Source organism: Protopterus annectens, chromosome 8.part0 (genome assembly GCF_019279795.1).
Source record: "Protopterus annectens isolate FY-2018-M chromosome 8.part0, PAN1.0, whole genome shotgun sequence".
Taxonomy (NCBI): Eukaryota; Metazoa; Chordata; order Ceratodontiformes; family Protopteridae; genus Protopterus; species Protopterus annectens.
The window spans coordinates 1104677371-1104698305 of NC_056741.1; the positions used below are offsets into that span (position 1 = coordinate 1104677371).

The 20935-nt window shown below is 40.3% G+C and overlaps 1 protein-coding gene across 4 annotated transcripts in view; it reads right to left on the bottom strand.

Moving 5' to 3' along the window:
* Positions 1-20935, bottom strand: part of POGZ (pogo transposable element derived with ZNF domain) — a 2357128-nt gene that overhangs the window by 379798 nt on the left and 1956395 nt on the right. For 3 of the 4 annotated variants that reach the window (XM_044080634.1, XM_044080632.1, XM_044080635.1), the window contains one exon: positions 8959-9161. In XM_044080634.1, the coding sequence (XP_043936569.1) occupies positions 8959-9161 (203 nt within the window). The remainder of the gene's footprint in view (positions 1-8958; positions 9162-20935) is intronic. The other variant, XM_044080633.1, reaches the window with a different exon arrangement.

Consider the following 20935-nt stretch of genomic DNA (forward strand, 5'->3'; position numbering starts at 1 on the left):
TTGGGTACAAAGGCCTTACAAATAGAACAGGTAGTATGGTCGTGGTTTGGGCCTAGGCAAAATAGACAAAGGTTGTGAGAGTCCTTATATGTGGAATTTGCCTTCCATACTAACACTTGCCCTTCCTAGCTGACATCTAATCACACAAAAACATAGTAGCCAAAGAACATAATGAAAAAAACAACGGAGCACTTATCTGAATCAAGGTTTGCAACTTGTCTGCTTGTCTGATGAGTGACCACAGCAGATGATCGGACAAGCAGCAGAAAAGTTCTGAGGTTGGTACATGTCAAAGTCCGTTTTATACCCAACGTCACTTTATGATGGACGTACATTCTGTGCCTGTGCGACATCGCATGTACCTCACAGTAACACTAGGCTTCTGTATACTGGCCGGACGTACGAGTCAGCCGACGGTGGACTCCCTTATGATATGAATACTGCAGCATATGAATAGAAGGACATCTAACTTTGTCTGAAGGAAGTGCACTAGCATTATTAAGCATCTTAGAAGGTTTATCAGAGAGAGAGAGAGATAATGTCAAGGAGACAGACACAGGATTTTTAAACAAGAACTTAAGATTATCAGGGACTTTATAAAACAGGTTGTAGTAGTTTTTCTGGTCCTCTCTAGATTCCAAATCAAAATGCTTCATCGTGTTTAAAATTGTCTCTCCAAAAGAAGCTTCTTCCAGAGAAGAGTCAGGAGAAAAGGAATCCTCACTGTCAGAAGGGATGTGGCCAGGAGAATGGATATGATAGGATTAGGTCAAAGAGGGGTCAGAATCAGAAACCACCTCATCTTCAGAGGAAGATAAATTCATAGCAATCTTTTGAAAAGTGTTGAGAGGAAGTCAGGAAGAAAGAGGAGGCGGCTTCAGGACCAAAATGGCCTTGAGCAAACCTTGAGAAAAATCTGTTTAGGAGGAGAAGGAGAAGTTGTTACATGTTTAGTATTTTGGTGCTTCTTTTTAACATAATGTCTGCCTGATCCAAGTGCAGTGGTACAGATCCCCGGACATACTTCAACAAGTTTACCTGGGATCTCTTCCCTAACTAGTATCTGAAGAATGCCCTCTGGTCCCTCTCAGATAACAAATTTATTTTTACCTTTCTCTGGATTCCTCAGTTGTAAGGTCCTCCAGTGCCATATTGGGCTCCATCGGGGTCTCAGTAGACGGCATCTGAGATGGAACTGGATGTACTGCAGGTTCTGAAATCTCAGCAGGTATGTTAGAATCAGAAAGAGCTGATTGGGTCTCCAGTCTTTTAAGCTTTTCTTAAGCAGTAGAGATACGTCTGGAGAAGTGGGACCTGCCAACTTGGAGTGGGCAAAGCATTTTAGACACTGACTCTCCAAAAGTGTGTTGAGCGAGGGCAAACAGGATCACAACATCTTGGGTACAAAAGTCTGACAAACAGAACAGCCCCTGTGTTCGCATTCTGCTTTTAAACAGAAGAGACAATGGATATGTGAGTCTTTATATGGGATTTACTTGAAGCAATGGTACCAATGACCAAATGACAATCAGTCTGGCGGATATGCAGCCTGCGTTTGGGCTGGGGCGAGATGGTCTGAAGGATTACATTAATATGTCTACCTAAATACCCCTATGCTTCCAAGTTGAGGTCACACATTGAACGTATGATCCTGGGAAGGTAAAGCTTTGGTACCCTGGCCAGATATCAATGGTGATAACCCACTGATTAGGAATACTGCAATAGTGATTTCAGAGAGATCATAAGAAATCACTTGGTGTATGGGGAAATTGGTCCACTGGACCTGGGATGGCAGACACCAGTGGCAGAGGTAGATCATGTGAACTTTGTGTAGGGCCTTGCTCAGATGCCAATATACACTTTGTAAGAATAATGATGCTACCAAGTGTAAATGTATCCAACACAAGTCAAACAACAAGTACATTTAATGTAAAGGGTGCCTCTTTTGGCCAGCATTACTCTGTCCAGAAGGTAGATGAAAGGAGTTGACACATGAACCAGAGTTCTACTATAAGCCCTTAATGGGGATTCAAAGACACCTCTTCCATACACAGCAGTGGCTCTGATTGATCAAGCTTGGGAAGAAGAATGCTGGCACCTTGAGATTAATCCTGCAAGGTGTCTAGGTGTCAGGTATGCACCTCTACTGCTTTCTTCATCTTTTATTTGTTTACTGCATTTGTTTACCTGGATAGTCTGACTGGGTATACAAAGTGTCCTTTTTTAAGCAGAAGCCCATGGAAAAGTTCCAAGAATATCAGAGACAGAAACATGTTCCAGTATTATAAATGGACTATACATATATAACAAAAGAATATGTTCAACAACTGCAGACAGCTTAAAACTGTACAAAAAGAAACATCATGGTATATGTTGTTAGACAATACAGTAAAAGTGAAGTTGTGTTTTTTTTTTCTCTCTCACTGTAATCAGGGAGCAAATGGGTGCACTGTCAAGTCAACATAAAGAGAAATAAGACAATTGGTGCACGAAGATGTAGCATAAATTGATACCACTGTTAGTTGGAGATGCAGCATAAAATGAGTGTAAAAAAAGCTTGAAGGAGTGATCAGTTAGATACAGAGGGGAATGAGAGAAAGGAAACAGGAGTCAAAAATTAGCAGTTACAGAAGTGATATCAGTGATAGCTAGTTTAGGTTTATTAATAACTTTGAACAGAAGTAGGAGCGAAGAGGATGGCAGTAGTAGTAATTTGTACTAGTAGTGGGAATTTGAAAGTAGAAGGAAGAGGACAGACAGGTAGTAGTAATGGAGTATAGGTAAAAGCAGGTGGAGTATATGAGGGAGGCAGTAAACACAGAGAAAGGAGAAATGGCAGTGGTAGACAGACTGACGTAAAGCAGGTTGAGTATATGATGGCGGTAGTACACAGAGTGAAAGGAGAGAGGGTAGTGGTTGAGAGAGTGTGATATGAGATAAGATGGTAACTACTGTAGAGGTGGGAGTTCTTTTTTACATTTAAAGGGATACGGGTAGGTGCTAGGCAAGGGTAGTACATAAGCACATCCATGTGTTAGAGAGATGTTTTTAAGCTGAATTTTAAAGTAGATGACTGGCCAAAAAATGTATAGTCATACCCTTTGGGAAAAACAAGATACCCACAAATTACCACATAGGTGGTAATCCATTAAGTACGGAAGAGGTAATCAGGGACCTAGGGACCCAAGTTGACAGTAACCTCTCATTTGACACTCACATTGCCAAGGTGGTTAGGAAGACCTTCTATATTGCCCACCTTATCATGAAGGGATTCACATCCAGATCAAGAGAGGTCATTGTGCCCCTGTACTCTTCTCTTATCAGGCCCATGATTGAGTACAATGCCCCATTTGGGATGTATCTTACCCGACACCTGCAGCAGTTGGAAAGACCCCAAAAGTTCCTCACCAAGAGGATAAAGGGTCTCAAACATATGCCATATGCTATCTGGCTGAAGAAACTCCAGCTCTATTCAGTCGCATACCGCCTACTCAGAGGTGATCTATGCCTGACGTACAAGGCTATGTCCAATCCGGAATTAATGGACATGCTCCACCTCAGAAAATCCAAATCCATCAGAGCCACGAGAGCAAGAGATTTGAACCTCAACACAGAAATAAATAGGACATGCTGGAGGGACAGATTCATAACCCAGAGGCTCCCTACACTCTGGAACAGAATCCCAGTCCACGTTAGGCAGAGCCCCTCACTAGCTCTCTTCAAGAGAAATCTTGATGAGTGGATGGGAGATCGTAGGTTTACCCCGGGGGTCATCTCTTTGTCACTACTAGACAGAGGCACAGTAAACTAAACCCTAAATGGGCGTAGTATTCTCATCCCAAGGAGTGGTAAAAGCCACACACACTCTGGCTAGGCTTATAAATGCCCTAGGGCAGATAGCCTAGTACGAACCTATGAACCTAACAAGCTTGACCCCTCATTAGCTAAGGGTCAGCAGGAAATATGAACAGAGCTGAAGGCCATAAAGTGACTTTTTCTGATGAGTGTCTGCCATCTAAATCCTCTACTTTCTTTTATCAAGTCTGGCAAGGAATCACACAAGAGATTATCTGATCACAGCATTACCTTCCCCTGCAAGGACAACATCCTGTCTGAAATGAAGCAAGTGCATCTACCTTACTTTGCCTTGTCCTTTGAGCAACTGGGATGACATGCTGTCACTTGTGGCACCTCTTCATATTGTTTCCCTCTTCTGGGCAATACAAAGAATGCTATTTAAGTCTTTAGCATATGATCTGATGTTTGGAAGAACATTTTGAAGGTTTTAACGTGTTATGCCTGTGATGTGGTAACTTTCCAGGTCCCACAAGTGTAAGATACAGAAAACAACAGAAAAGCATAGGGGCTTGTACACATTTTCCCAGGTAGCTGTTTTAAACCATGATATACTCTAGTTAGAGACAAATGTGTACTCTCCCTCACCAGGAGGAAAGTACAGTTCTGTACACTGTAGATGTTTGAGTGTATTCACTGTTGCAGTCATCACATTTGGGTTATCTGCCTGCAGGTAGCCCTCAGCCGGCCTGAATACGAGAGTCTTGGATTCCTGCATCAGATGCTGTCTCTACTTCCATGACTTCAGGTCGTCAGGGGTATAAAACATGCAGCCAACGCCATTACATCAGTTTTTCTTGCCCCAGATGCTAGGTGCTCCCACAAAGGGAAGCAATTATATGTTATGGTACACCTCCATCAAAAAGCAAATACACCAGAAAGGTTAAACACACCAAATAAGAAGGAAAGGTAGAGCCAAGAGAAGACAGGGGGCTGGAGGGAGGGTAACCAGGACTGCAACAGTGAATACACTCGAACATCTACGTTTATGGTAAGTGCACACAACTATATTATGTTCTTCGTGTTTCACTGTTGCAATCATCACATTTGGGTTGATTCCCAAAGCTAAGGAAGGGTGGAAGTAGATTAAGAAGCATTAGGACTGGCAATCAGGCCCTGTAAGACTGCTGTGGCAAAACCAACTTTGGATTTAGAAAAGATAGGCACGTAGTAATGCTTGGTGAAGGTATGTATGGAGCTCCAGGTAGCAGCTTCTGTGATGCCCTGGTAGGGACTCCTCTGAGAAAGGCTGTAGAGGTAGATGCAGCCCTGGTGGAATGTGATCGTATCCCTCGTGGGGTAGGTTTTCCATGGTGCTTGTAGCAGAAATTAATGCAATGGGCTATCCATTTAGGAATGGTTTGCTTTGAAATGGCCTTCCCCTCTGCCCTTGCAGTAAAGCCAACTAGCACCTGTTCAGATTTTCTGAGAGGCTTAGTCCTGTCCAAACAAAATCTAAGTTGTCTGTGCATGTCCAAAGAGTGCAGTATTCGTTCTCCTTTGTTTTGTGGATTAGGGAAAAAGGTAGGCAAATAAATGGACTGATTTAGGGCCACACTAGACACCACCCTGGGCATAAAGGAAGGACTGGTTCTGAGAGAAACCCTGTCTGTATGGAAGACAATGAAGGGTTCCACTATCATGAGGGCCTGTAATTTAGACACTCTTCTTGCTGAAGTGATGGCTAGAAGGAAGGCTGTTTTCCAAAAAAGGAATTTCAGCTTTGCAGTTGCAGCTGGCTCAAATGGAGGGACAGTTAGCTTTTCCAATACAAAGTTAAGGTCCCAGGCTGGAGTAGGGACTATCCTGGGGGGGGGGGGGGGGATCTTAAATTTTTGGCCCCTCTAAGGAATTGCTTCAGCAGGGGGTGAGAGAAGAGGGGTGGCTCAGTATTATAATGTGCTGAAATGGAAGAGGCATGAATTTTAATTGACGAGAAGGATATGCTCTTGTGGAGCATTTCTGTTAAGTACTAAAGAAAATGAGGTAAACTGGGCACCACTGTGCCCATCCCCTGAGTCTGGCTCCAGGAACAGTATCTTTTTGCAGTTTTCAGCACAGGATTTTCTAGTACTAGGCCTCCTTGCCTCCAGAATGACATGTAGCACTTGCTTACTGAGGGATGCTATTGGAGAGCTCAAGGAATTAGTCAGGCTGCAAGGTTCAGGGTTTGAAGCTGAGGGTGTAGAATCTGGCCCACCTGCTGGGACAGCAGGGAAGGGGTCTGAGGCAGGTGCCATGGTTCCAGCAGTGACATACTGCGCAAGAGGGGGTGTACCAGTGCTGGTGTGGTCAGTCTGGTGCAATCAGTATTGCCCTTGGCTTGTCCTGTTTGATCTTTTGCAGAACATTCGAGAAGAGAGGCAGAGGGGGAAAGGCATAAACCGAGAGGCTTTCCCAGGTAAAAGACAGGGCATCCACTTTCCAAGCTTGACTGTGGGAAGTCCTCATGCAGAATTTGTCCAATTGGTAGTTTTGAGGGGAGGCAAAGAGGTCCATCTCTGGAGTCCCCCATTTGTTCCTCAAGAGGTTGAATATTTTTGGTTCCAGTTTCCATTTGTGTGAGTCCATGAGATTTCTGCTTAGGTCGTCTGCCAGTAAATTTAGCTTGCCTGGCAGGAAATGAGCTTGTAGGTGCACTTGGTAGCTCAAGGCTGTGTTCCATAGAGCCATGGCTAGTCTGCAGAGAGGGTACAAGTGGATTCCCCCCTGCTTGTTTATGTACCACATAACTGAGGTATTGTCTGTCTTTACCAATAACTGCCTGGAAGAATGTGGTCTTTGAATGCTGCCAGGGAATTCTGTACAGCTAACATTTCTTTTTGGTTGAAATGCAGGTGCATTTGTCTCGGGTTTCATTTACTCTGAATGCGCTGCCATGCCAAGTGAGCCCCCCATGCATAGTCTGATGCGTCTGTTGTTAGGGTTTGGGCGGCAGGGGGTAGAGTGAAAGGGAGCCCCTTGTTGTGGTAGCAGGCCTCTGCCCACCAATGGAACTCTGTCTTTATACAAGGAATGATAGGAATCATTGACTCCAGGTACTGAGAATGTTGACACCATAGGCTTTTTAGATACCATTGTAGTTTCCTCATATGCAGTCTTGCATATGGAATTAGTAGAATGCAAGAGGCCATGAACCCCAGGGCTTCCAGATTTTTCCTTGCAGATAACTGGGTCTTTGTGGCCAGTAGGTTGTCAAATAAACTTGTTTTTCTGGAGTGAGGAAAGTCATCTGGGAAGTTGTGTTCAAGCTTGCTCCCAGGAATACAATCTGTTGGCAGGGTACTAGGTGAGATTTCTTTTTGTTTATGGTGTACTTCAGTGAGGTTAGAAGTTTCTTTACGAATGCCAGACGTTTTAATAGCAAGTCCTGGCTTTCTGGCTGAATCAGAGAATCGTCCAAGTATGGGTATATCTGAATATTTCTCTGCCTGCAAAATGCAATGGCTAGAGCTAGACACTTTGTGAATACCCTGGGTGCAGTAGATAAGCCAAAGGGAAGTGCAGAGAACTGATAGTGCATGGAGCCTGCCCTGAAGCGTAGGTGTTTCCTGCTGGATTCTTATTGGAATGTGCAAGTAAGTCGGATGGCTTAACAAAGCCATTTCTGGGTAGTTATACCGAGTACCAAAATAATTTGCTGCAAAGATAGCCAGACGACAAATAGTTTGGGGGTTGAACAAGGCACAAAACTGACAGAGAGGGACGTCGTGGTCTGGGCCAAAGCAAGGAATGCAGTACGAATGAAAATCTTTATGAGGTATTTGCTTTCCACAGGTAAGACAATTGTTAACTTTTACTGACATCTGTTAGAGCAAGAAAAAAGAATCCCCAATGGGGTACTTAGCTTTTTTGAAGACTTCGGTTCTGAAACTCGAAAACGAAAATTTCAGGAGTCGGCCGACCAGCACTTGCGAACTGCTTCTGCTTCTGGCACCGCATGGCAAGAAAGACTGATGTAATGGCGTCGGCTGCATGTTTTATACCCTTGACGACCTAACGTCATGGAAAAATAGACAGCATCCGACGAAGGAATCCAAGACTCTGGTATTCAGGCCGGCTGAGGGCTACCTACAGGCAGATAACCCAAATATGATGACTGCAACAGTGAAACACGAAGAACATCTAGGTATGTACAGAATCAGTCTGCCTACATGCAATTAATATCTCATATAGTTGAACCTCACACTGTTTTGTTGCCTGCAGTACTGCAATTTATCACTTAAACAATGGTTCTCACTCAGATACCACCATCTGTATTCTGTAATAATCTTCCCTCCATGTAACTGCAGTGAATGCTTCTTCCCAACATATGTAATGATTAAGGATGAATTCCATATTAGTAATTAGCAACTGTAAGGAAAGTGCTGCATTTGGAATTGTCCTGGGGGCAAATGCCACTGTTAAAATGTTCACTCTTGCTGCAAATCCTGCCAATGTGCAAGGGTCTGCGGCTGTATGGGCATTGCTCATGATGGTCCTGCTCCAGCAACAAACACGCAGTTTGGAAGCATAATTCTACACTGTTTTCTTTTACAATGTTAAACATGGGTATTTCCATGTAATGACTGCTAGAAGGACATCCTGATCATGTGAGTAAAAGGAAAAATATGAGTGTTAGGCTTAAGTATCTTCCAATATGGGTAAAGGGATTCTGACAAACTTATCATAGGAGATTAGCTCCAACAGCCACTAGTTCAGAGTGAGAATACTGTTTGCTGGAAGAATTCAAAGAAGATAATCTGAGTAGTTGGACCCACTCCCAAAGTACCATCTGAAGTAAGATCTCAATGTTTAAATTCACTCAGAGCTTAAAATATCCCACTAAGCACCTAACTTACAAAATTATTCCAAAACTGCTGAACGGTAAGCCGATCACCTACAACTCCTTTTCTATACACAGCGATTTAACTCTGCAATATAACCAACTTGATATACTTCGAAACTGTAGACATCTGCACCTAAATGTAATTCTTCAAAGCCATCCCATTAAAAACAACAAAAACAAAACACACACATTTTAGAAATGTTTAAATTTCAACAAGTTTGGTGACCTAATTGAAAATATAAGTGAGGCTAAAACTATTATGCTATTAAACTGGCCTTTTAGACTGAAACTGAGAGAGGAGTTCTGACATTTTTTTCACAGTCCTCTTTGGTACACCACTCCGCTGCACAGGTGGAAACAAGAAGACAGGTTGTGGATCTGAACCCTGTGTTACTGGTTCTGGTGTTGCAGTTGGTGCTGTGTCAGCCGGCGTCAAAGGCACTGAACGTGGCTGTCCTGTAGAGGCCCTTATAGTAACCTGAAGAGGAAAAAAAAAATCTGTGCTCAGAACTTTAGGTGGATAATTGTAATGAAGTTACTAGTAAAATACAAAAATAGTCATTAGTGCATTTTTATGTCCCTCCCAACACCCATACAAAGTATACAAAAAATGACAAAATATCTATGCAAGCATGTCAACTGATCATTGAAAGAAAATACAGAGGTTCTAAGTTATTCTTATTGGTCCAACTAGTGTAATTACCAAATTACTCTCACATCATTTACCAGTGTATTTACTAATTTTGTTTGTTAACCAGGAGACTGATCCACTGCCCAGGAGTAAACTATGAACAAAATTAATAAAAAAAACAGTAAATCAAAATAAAACAGCAATGACAAAGGCAAATCAATAAAGCGTTCAAGATAAAACAAAGCTTAAAATAAATATTACCATTGTGCAATACAAAAGGCAACATCACTCTACACAAAAGTGAATAAAACTGTCTGAAGGGGCATCTTAAAAGCACCAAAAGACAACAAAAGGCTACATCACTGTGTATAAATGAATAACATCATAAAAACTTAAGAAATCAAGTTAAAGAACTAAGTTATAATTAAACTGTGATTCCATCAGATAGAGAAAATAAGTAGAACTTTATGGAAGATATGTATGAAGAGGAAACCCTGACTGGGGAAGAGAAGCCAGAAGTAAGTTTGATAGCTTTACCAAAGTCATGCTGAGTGATGGAGGAATTTCCTTTAACAGGAGGGTGGAATGAACATTAAGGAAGGTGATACGTCTGTGTCTAACTTCCTCGAAGTCCTCTAAAATTATAAAAGACAAACAAAATATTCCAGAAGGCTGGTCCTAAAGAAGAAGAAAAGGCAAGATTATTGCACCTGAAGGGAAATATTTGCATTCTCTAACACAAGAGCTTCACTGAAGAGGGACTGTAGAGAGTAATGGGATATATTTGTGCAACTAGCTTAGAAATAAACTGTGGTGAAATACAAGCATAAGGACTTAAAAGATCTGCCACACACAAAGGCAATCTGACACTTCTTTAATTGGAATCTTAGTGGCTCTGTGTAAGGTAAAACATTAATGTTCATATTTGGATGGCAACAAGATGAACATACAGATCATACTAAAAAGGACCTGAAGATCATGTTGGGATTTGGAAGGATGCAGAGGCAACAAAGGGGAGCCTATATTGAAAGCTGAGGCCAAAGAATACCTTTACCACTGGTTACTCCTGCTTCAGGCAAGAAGGAGTGAAAAGTATGTGGCAGTCAAAGGACTAAACTCATTCTGGTTTTAAGTTGATTAATGAAAATATCTGTAGAAAAAGACAAAACAGATATCTGGACAACTAGACAAGCTGAACATACTTGCCATGCAGGACAGAAAAGTATCACTAGGATGAATCAGCCCAAGTCTTGTAGTGGTGCCAGAAATACATACACAATTTGTTTTTATACCAATTTAGCAGTAGCTGTTAGACAAAATATTCATTAACATTTGAAATGGGTCCTGTTTAATGCACTGATAGGGGTACAGAACTGACAGAAAATACAATCAATAACACTCAGAATAATGTTGGAGGAGGAAGTACCAAATAAAGAAAGTTAATGAAGAAAGTAAAGCGTGGAGGGCCAGGGACTGATCCTTCATGAGCAAATAAGCCCAGTGATGGTTGGTGAAGACACAGATGAACCTTGTTTTATCTGAAAAGATCTGTTATCTGAAACAACAGGTGATTTAAGGAGCAAAATTTGGAGAGGACAAGGAAGTTCAAGCAAAGACTGTGGCTGATCATGTTAAAAGCCTTGCAGATGTCAACAAAAGGGTAATTAGTGACCAAGCCGCTATCCACAGTAGTTGGAATGAAGTAAGGAAGAAAACAACTGTTTGCAGTTTGCCCTAGCATAAAACTGAGTTGACACCTACACAAGACACAGTGTTTTCTTAGACATTCAGTAGCTTTTTCACAGGTTTTCCTGTAGCTTGGTAACAGATGGGTGATAAGACATAGTCATATTGTCAGAAGTGGACTGAGGGATGGTGGGATTAGGAAGTGGTAAAACTAAAGTACATTAACATGGGGAAAGAATGGTGCTTTCACACTGGGGCTAGACAAAAAAAATGTAATAAATGTCTAGTCAATAAATTCTATGCATAATTTAAGAGAAAGTACAGTTGCGCAAGTCCAACTTACATATAACAGTAGATATTTGAATTTCTCATTGCTTCAGTAGCATTTGCCAAGGTAACCCAGTGCTGGCCAGCTTTCAAAAGCCCTGACTCCCCTCCTTCTCTCTCTTCCTTTGACAGCTGACTGGCTGAGCATTTCCTAAGAAGGAAGACTTCAGCTGTCACAGGAAGTGAGTGTTCAGGCTTTTTCGCTTCCACAAAGAACAGGAAAATAGCTGAAGCTGGAATCATCTAGCAAGAGTAAATTATCAGTCAGTGACAATACTATATAAAAAACAAATTCAACAACCACCAAATCAAACAAGTCGAAACCCATCTAAACAATGCAAATTCTGAGGGATGGAAGGTGGATGTTGCAACTGTGGTAGTAAGGAATTTGAACATTTACTGTTACATGTAAGTAGGACTTAAGCAGCTGTACCATGTTCACCATTTCCACTGCCTCAGGAGCATTTTGGGTAGATTCCCAAAGCTTACTCTACCTGGGAGGTGGAAGAAGGAAGATCCAGGAGCCAAACTAAGTAAAATGTACCAGTGGAGTAAAAAGAGGCACAGCTTCTTTCCTTTTCACAGATTTTAATGACGAAAACACACCAGTACACTCCAGCACGACAAAGGTCCCAAAAAGAACTTCAGTGACATAAAACCATACACATAAACGCTATGTCTCCACACCTGCGTTTTCGTTTGACTCACTTCCTCAGATGCAAATGAATAATGGATACACAAACACTTCAACTTTATATACATTTGTTAATTAAATAATTTGAATTAATTAATATAATTAAAATCCTCAGCTGTTCCTACTTAAAAATCATCCCTTTTCCATACTAACTTTTTTCTATGTGTTTGTTTAAAAACATAATTTATTTCCAATCCATGTTATGTCTTCCTTTTCTACTTAATTATTCATTCCCTTTTCTAAATCATAGCTTTACATGAACCACTTAATAAAAACTTTCAATTAAAACTTTGTAAGTATAACATTTAAAATACATAATCATTTTAATTTCATGAATTTAACTACATCTTGGTTCCCTCTAGAGGGCAAATGACTTAATTACATCAAATGCTGTTTGAAATGCTTACACTTATACATTTTTAACTTCATTAGAGCTGATGATACACCACTTATACAAAAACTCTAAATAAATAAATATAGAATTTACTACACTTTAATATATTTTATAACTGTTTGTACATAAAATGTATGATCTTTTGATGTGTGTTTCACCTATGAATTTTACAGTTCCCTATCATAGTTTAGCCGCCCTTATTTTTAGTACTGGGGCTAGGGACACATGATTATTCAGCCCTGGTAGATTATAGGCCTCCAAATGGAGTTGCCACAACAACTCCTTATATTCGATAGTGTCTTCCCAGGGCCCCCCCGAACATCCTTGTCCACAACCTCTAACACAAAAAATGTAAAATCTGCCTCTTCACATTTCATTTTGTGTCTATATAGGGCATTGTTCATACATTTAGTTTTAATTTCATAATTATGCTTGTAAATTCTATTTCAAGTCTTCTTTCAGACTTCCCAACATAAAATGCCTCGCATTTTTTGCATATACTCAAATAAACTATTCCTATGGTCTGACAGTTGGCATAATGCTTACTTTGAATTAAAATGTCTCTACTCTTTATGTACACAGTATCCTTAGTACATACATATGGGCATTGGGAGCACCTCCCACATTTAAAGGTGCCCTTTCTCCCATTAATCCTCCTGTTATCCTTCATTTTCCCTTCAAAGAAATTCTTCATATTTTTTTCCTTTTCTGTATGTACATTTAAGAGGGTATTTGAATAAAACGTCCAAATCCGATAATTCACTGAATTTTGCCCACTCCTCTTCCATCATCCTTCTAATAAAACCTGCCTGCCCACTATAATCCAGGACAAAATTATTATTCCCCTCAAAAATGTCCTTCTTATATTCATTCTCACCCTTCTTTTCTTCATCCTTTCCCAAAATAGGCTGGTATTTGTCCGTCCTTCCTCTTCTAACTTCATTTTCTATTTCCCCTATTAAACTACTCGGACAACCTCTATCCATAAACATTTTATGTAATTTGTTACACTCTTCTACAAAGTCTAACTCTCTTGAAGACATTCTGCTGCCTCTAACATACTGTCCTTTAATTATACCCTTTTTGTGATGATGGGGATGTGCACTGTCGTATGCTAGAAAAGAATTAGAATAATTATCTTTTCTGTACACTTTAGAATAAAATTCACCTTCTCCTTTCCCCACAAAAATATCCAAATATTTTAGACTTTCTTCACTTTTCGAATAAGTAAATGAAAGAAAGTTGGTGGTTTTGGAAATATAATCAAAAAAGGACTTAAACTCTGCATCCGAACCAACCCATAGAATACAGATGTCATCCAAAAATCGCTTATACATTCTCCAGCACCTTCTATATTGGGAATTCAATACAAACTTCTGTTCCCAAGCTGCCAAAATTATGTTTGCATATATGGGTGCACAACATGCACCCATAGCTATTCCCTTAATCTGCTTGAAGAATTCTCCCTCAAAATGTAAATAATTACTTTTCAGTACCATATCCATTAGTGTCAAAATTAAACAAAATTCATTGTCAAAAATTCCCATAATTGTTCAGTGCCTCCTCAAACCATTCTAACCCTTCTTTGTATGGAATGGAAGAAAAAAGATCCACTATATTTAGAGTGATAAATTTTATGTTTTCTTCAAAAAATTCTTTCTTAATGTTCCGTAATAAATCCCATGAATCCTTGACAATTCCAACCCCTTCCTTCACAACTTCCTTTAGCTTACGATCTAACCATTTTGCTATAGGAGCTGTCACAGATCCTTCTGAAGACACTATCGGTCTCATGGGCGGATTCATCACATTTTTGTGGACCTTGGGTACTCCAAATATATTTGGAACCTTGGGTTTTTCCACATGTAAGTATCTAAATGTACTCACATCTATTCTCCCTTCTAATAATAAATCATACAACTGAACATATACTTTCTTGTTAGCAATATTGATTTCGTTTAGAGAGGATCTCATGTAACGCTCTTCATTATTTAATAATTCTACCATTTTAGCCTCATAGGACACTTGGTCCATAATTATTGTTCCCCCTCCTTTGTCAGGTTTAAGTATTCTTAGTAAGGGGTCTCTAGATAGCTGTAACAATAACTTATTCTCTTCCTTTGATAAATTATATCCCACCCATTTATTTGTAAGGCCTTTCCTTATTTTCTTCTCCATCAATGTTTCAAAGTTTTTTAGTTGCTGATTTAATGGTGGATTATATATACTTCTTTTCCTAAGATTCCCCTGCACGTTGTTATTTTCACTCTGTCCTTGGAACATTAACTCCAAATTTTTCTTCCTTGTAAACATTTTTAAGTCTATCAAAACTTTGTTAACATCTGCCTTCCTATTAGGCACAAATTTCATCCCCTTTGTAAATAGTTGGAAATATACTTCAGTTATTTCCAAACCACTATAGTTATAAATACTATAATTCTCCATTTTCCATACTACCCCCTCATTCGTAATTTGTTTTGTCATGTATGGAGGCCCATCACTCTCATTTTGACACACTACCATTGTCTGTAAGGCCTGCTCCTGTACTGGTACCTTTGATTTTGTACCCCCCCCTGAAAGTTTTTTTGAGGCTTCTTCTGATAATTATTTCTAATTCTTTCAGATCTCCTCAGGTCTGGAAATTCTTGTTCTTCCCTATTTTCACCATTCTCTACCCTTTCTATATTTTCCTCATCATCCGTGTATTCCTGGTTGTAGGCAATATTATATTTTTGTGGAAAAAAATCCCTGGGATTTGGATAATTGGTCTTTTCTTTGTATTCCACCATATCCCTATCCAGTTTTTTACATTTCCTCTCAAATATATTATTCATACTTTTCTCTATATTTCTAAGTGTATTTTGATATTTCATCTGGTTGTCTTCTACAGAAAAAAGTAAATCCTTGGTAATACAGCCATTCACCTCTTCTATTCTTTTATTTAGTTCTTCCATTTCCCTTATATTTTCTTTGATAATAGCTTTTAAAATTTCAAAACCACACATATCAAAAATATTTAAAAGCTCAACATGAAATTCACTGCCCACCCTTACCTTATTCAGGTATTTACATACCCTAAGTCCCTTGGGTACAATTTTCAGACTTAAACATTCATTTAAATAAGCATTTTCCATTTCCAAATTTTTAAATTTAAATAACATTTCATCAAGATCCAGGAGCCACTGGAGAATGGTCCTAGCAAAGCCTTCTCTGCACCTTGAAAAGGAATCCAGTTTGTAGTGCTTTGTGAAGGTATGAAGACAGGACCAGGCTGTTACCTACAGAATGCTTCTAAAATATATCCCTTTCCCATATGCTACCAAAGAGGATAAGGCTGTAGTCATGTGAAACCTGACCTTGCCTGGAAGAAACTTACCATGGTGTAAGCAACAGAAAACACTAGCAGAGGGCAGCCATTGTGCAAAAGTTGGCTTAGAGACAGGCTGAACTTTCTTTACCCCAGTATAGGACACAAACAGCTGTTCAGCATTCCTAAAGGGTTGTGTTCTGTCAAAGTAGCAACCGAGTTGCAAGTGTGCATCCATGGTATATAGAATCTTTTCTCCCTTGTTTTTTGGAGCAGGATAGAATACTGGGAGATTGATGGCGTAATTCAAGGTATATTCAGGAACAACCTTGGGTATGATTGATGGATTAGTGCACAACACAACCCTGTCCTTATGAAAAATCAGATAGGGTTGCCCATCATGAGAGCTCAAGAGACTTACCATGCAGATGTCAGAGCAATGAGTAAAACAGTCTTTCAAATAATAAACTATAAATCAGCTTGAGAAACACGTTTAAGGGGGGGGGGGGTAAGAACAAAGTTGAGATTCCAGGGAGGAGGAATTTGCTTTTTGGGGGGGGGGGGTCACACATGCAACCCTTCTTTCATAAACTGTTTTACCACAAAAAGAAATGAAAGAGGGGGATCTATGGGCAAACAAGATGAAATGGCAGCAAGATGCACTTGGCTAGGCATCACCTAGAAAACCTCTTTCACTTGTAAACACAAGATTTTCTAGTTGCAGGTTTTCTTGCCCCCTTAAATGAATACCTCATGGAAACATGCCTAGAAGGTATCAAAACAGAATCATCCAGGTTGTCAGTTGCAATTGCTCTAAGGTAGAGTGCACCATTTGCCCCTAATGCTATGTAGGCACAACCAGTCTATGAGGAAGCTTGTGGTAACTGCCCTTGAACAATTCCATTAAAAGGGAGAACAAACACTGCCTGGGTCAAAAGGGGGTTACCACAATGATCTTTGGTAATTCTTTCTTGATCTTTAGAAGTACTTTGTGAATTAGTAGAAAGGGTGGAAATGCATGCAGGAACATTCCAGACCATGAGAATGATACAGCACCTGTCTTCCAATCATGGCTGAAAGATCTTGAACAAATTTTTTTCAGTTGTCTGTTTTGAAAGAAGATGAACAGATCTAACCGAGATGTTACTCATATCTGGATCAGGTCGTGGAATACTTCTACATGATGCTTCCACTTGTGAGTGTCTGTACAGTATCTGCTTAGTCTGTCTGCCACAATGTTTTGCTCTTACAGACCGTATGAGGCCTAAAGAGTCAGGAAATGCTGTACAGCCAGCTCCCAGGCCATCACTGCCAACCACCAAAGAGGATATGACATTGTCTCCCCTTGTTTGTTCAGGTACTACATCACAACAGTGTTGTTTTTGATCACTGGAAGAAGACCTGGAGTCCATAAGGTATGAATCACTATCAACATTTCTTGTACATTTATGTGCTTTGATGTGCCATGAGGTCTCCCACAATCCCTGCACTTGAACATTATGAACACTGTTTCCCACACAAAATCTGAAGAATCCATCTGGACAAACTGGACTGAAGTCTGAAGACAGAAAAGAAGCCATGGATTCAGAGAAAGTTGATTTCTTCACCACTGCAGTTCTGTTTCAGAAATCCCAGTACTGTTTACTGGAAATCCATGAGATGAAGGGGGTCTGTATTAGAACATAGAGGTTTCACAACTTCGAATGTTCTAATACCGACGCCTATACAGCAAACGCTGAAAACAGCAAAGCTGTGGAACACCGAACTTCTTCCTAGGGAAGGAATTTGGTTGGCCGTTCCTTTGGATTCGCTATGTTCAGCACTGTGGTGGAAAGTTACAGGTCGGGATCAGGTAAGTGTGCGATTGTGTGGATGTGAGGGTTAGGGCGCGGGGTAGGTGAGTTAGGGTTAGGGCGCAGGTCAGGTAAGTGTGCGACTGTGTGGACGTGAGGGTTAGGGCGGGGTAGGTGAGTTAGGGTCAGGGCGTGGGTGAGGTGAGTGTGCGATAGTGACGGACCTTAGGGTTTGGGTTAAGGTAAGTGGATAGCTAGTGGTGTGTGTACAGTTTAGTGTAGGGTTAGATGTAGGATTTTAGGTGTATGTGTGTGGATTGCTGTTTGTTTGGTGTGTTTGTGTTGTGTGTGTGTGTGTGTGTGTGTGTGTGTGTGTGTGTGTGTGTGTGTGTGTGTGTGTGTGTGTGTGTGTGTGTGTGTGTGTGTCGGAACAGCAAATTTTTTCTGCATGTTCGATGTTGTCAGCGTTCGCTGAATAGGGGTCAATATTAGAACATTCGACGTTTTAAAAAGTCGATGTTCTAATATAGACCCGATGAAGGTACTGGGTCAAACAATTCTTCAAGTACCACTGAATTTTTCTCATGTGTAGTGTAGCTACTGGTATCATGAGAATCAGTAATGTCATGAGGTCTAGAATTTCAAGGAACTTTTGCCAAGGCCACGTCTAGAAGACAGAAATCCAAGAAAATGCCCTGATAAGTCAGAACTTTGTCTTCTGGCAAGGATGCCATCCTTTTTACAGTGTCTGTCCAGCACCTCAGGAAAATAATTCCTTGAGAGGGTGTGAAAAAGAACTTTTGAAAGTTTAACTTGTGGTCCAGGTGGGAAAGGAGCGATGCAAGGACTCCAAGCACCTGAACATAGAATCTGCAAAATCAAAGAGTCATCTAAATAAGAAAAACTTTGGATGCTTAAGATTCTGTAATAGGCAACCACTAGGAACAGCCATTTTGTAAACACTTGAGGTGCAGTAGATAGCCCAAAGGGTAATGCAGAAAACTGATAATGTAAGCCAGACAGAGCAAATCTCAAAAATTTTCAGAAAATGGGAGCAATAGGAATATGAGATGTGTCTTTGAGATCTAGAATCACCATAAAACAGTGGCCTGGAAGCAACACTAGGACAGACTGTAAGGAGAGCATTTTGAATTTCACAACTTTTACAAAAGTGTTTAGAAAGGACAAATCTAAGAAGGGCTACCAGGAGTGCTTCTGTTTTGGTACCAAAAAGATTCTGGAATACGAGCCTTTGTCTTTGCATGCACTGGTTCTAAGACCCTTACTTCTACCATGTGATGAAGCACAGGAGGAAACAATTTTATCTGGTTTGGGTGTGGGTGTGGAGGAATTCTCTTGAAAGGGGGAGGATTGTTTATCTACTGACAAGTGTATATTCTCTGATTTATTCTCAGAACCTATTTGTCTGAGACTATTCGCGGCCAAGGCTGCAGGGTTGAGACAGAGCCAGGGGGAAGGAGGAAGAGAAGGAAGTGCTGGGGGGGTGCTCTATGACTCAGCACAGTAATTCCTTTGCAGGGGGGGTTGATCCTTTTTCGGAAAGGAACCCCTCTTGTTTGGTCTCGCAGAGTTTACCTCCTGCCATTTCCTTTTGAATCTCTGAGTTTTATTTGGCTGGGATTTTTGTTAGTTTTACCCCTTGAAGGAAGATGCATTTTTTGGGGAGAACTTGGGTACATGAAACATCCTAGATACCTTGATGCATTAATTTGCCTCTATCATTCCACTGTTTGAGAATCTGGGTTACAGAGAGCCCAAATGCCAAATTCAGAACTTAAGGGTGCATTCAAAATGTTGGTTGTAAATCATCAGAGTTGTTCTAATTATTTAACCAAGTAAACTGTCTTATTACAACAGAAGATGCAGCATTTCATGAAACTGTATCTCCATATTCAATAATTCCTCTCAAAGTATGTTTTGAAACCTGAGTCAAATAAGATACAGTTTCATTCATATAAGACTTTTGCTCAACAGTTAAAGATGCAGCAAAATCATCCAAACTGTATGGACATTATAAAACAAATTTCTACTTGTAGCCTTGACAATTTAACATTTTAAAGGCTAGATTACTAGAAAGAGACATCTGCCCTGAAAACCTATCATTTCCCTCTTTATTGGGAGCACTGGATTAGATGAAGCCAAGGACTTTTTATTTCAGTAAGCAGCTGGGCCAACAGTCAAATAAGAAAAGAGATCTGTCATATCAGAGAAGTTTCTATATTTTCTCTGAAACCTTTTTAGGGACTGCTGAAGTACATACTGGTGTCCTGCAGGCAGCATTATAAACATCTTCCAAGGCTGGTAAAGGGGTCACACAATTGGGAATCTCATCCTCTATAAGGTCATAAACTCAACCTAGCTCTAGGGTAGTTCCTGACTGCTCCCAAGCAAATCACCAACTCTAGCAATCATCTGAGGAAACATGGACAAAGCACAAAGCTCAGGTTCACCTTCAGAAGAATCAGAGTGACTAGACTCAATGTCTGCTATGAAATCACCATTGCCTTCATCAGATTCCTCACCATTCTCTGAAACAAAAAAAAGGTCTCTAGCCAAACTAGCACTAGAGTCATGTATGGGAACACAATCACCAGAATTAGGTGTCTGCAGAACACTCTAAGCCAAGAAAACCACACCAGGCATAAATGGACCCCCTTCAGAAACTTGAAGTTTCAAAACTTCGAACTTCAAACGTCAGAAACCATAAGACTGAAGTTTTGAAACTTTGAACAGTTTGAATGGAGATCACTGCACAGCGAGAATGGGATATTTACCATTTTCCTCACTGTAGTGCAATTTCAGAATTTGTATATTTATTAAGCAGGGGTGTAGGGGAATGCAGGGAGGCTTGCCCCCTGCAAAAACGTAAAAAAATATATATTTTTTTGTTTTTATTTTTTTATTTCATTTTTGAAGTTTCAAAACTTCAGTCTTCTTTATTGGCTGCTTGAAGTTCTGAAACTTTGAGGTTTAGAAGTATGTCTTCATATAAACATCTACAAATCTGATTATCATCTATATGTTGAAGCTTCCAATTTTTTTCCTTTTGAACTTCACTACTAGAAAAAAATATCTGAGGATACAGTATTATGTCTGGTAAGGGGTCTCTTATTTCAGACTACTCCTGCACCCAAAGGCTTTGGTTCTCCCATACCTGCACCAGGTACTGGAGAACAGCCCCAATGGATGTGTCTAAACCTTGTTCCATAGCAGCCAGCAATGCTACACTATAAGGAGATGAGCAAAAGGTAAGTGTTCCGTGGGTCAAGCTGCAGCCCCGACAGAATCACTAACTATAGGCTGAGGCATGTTTTCTTTCTGTTGTTTTTTCTTTTTAGGTGCAACTGGTTTAGACTTGGTGGGAGGGGGGCTCCAGAGAGAATAATAAACCAACAGTAC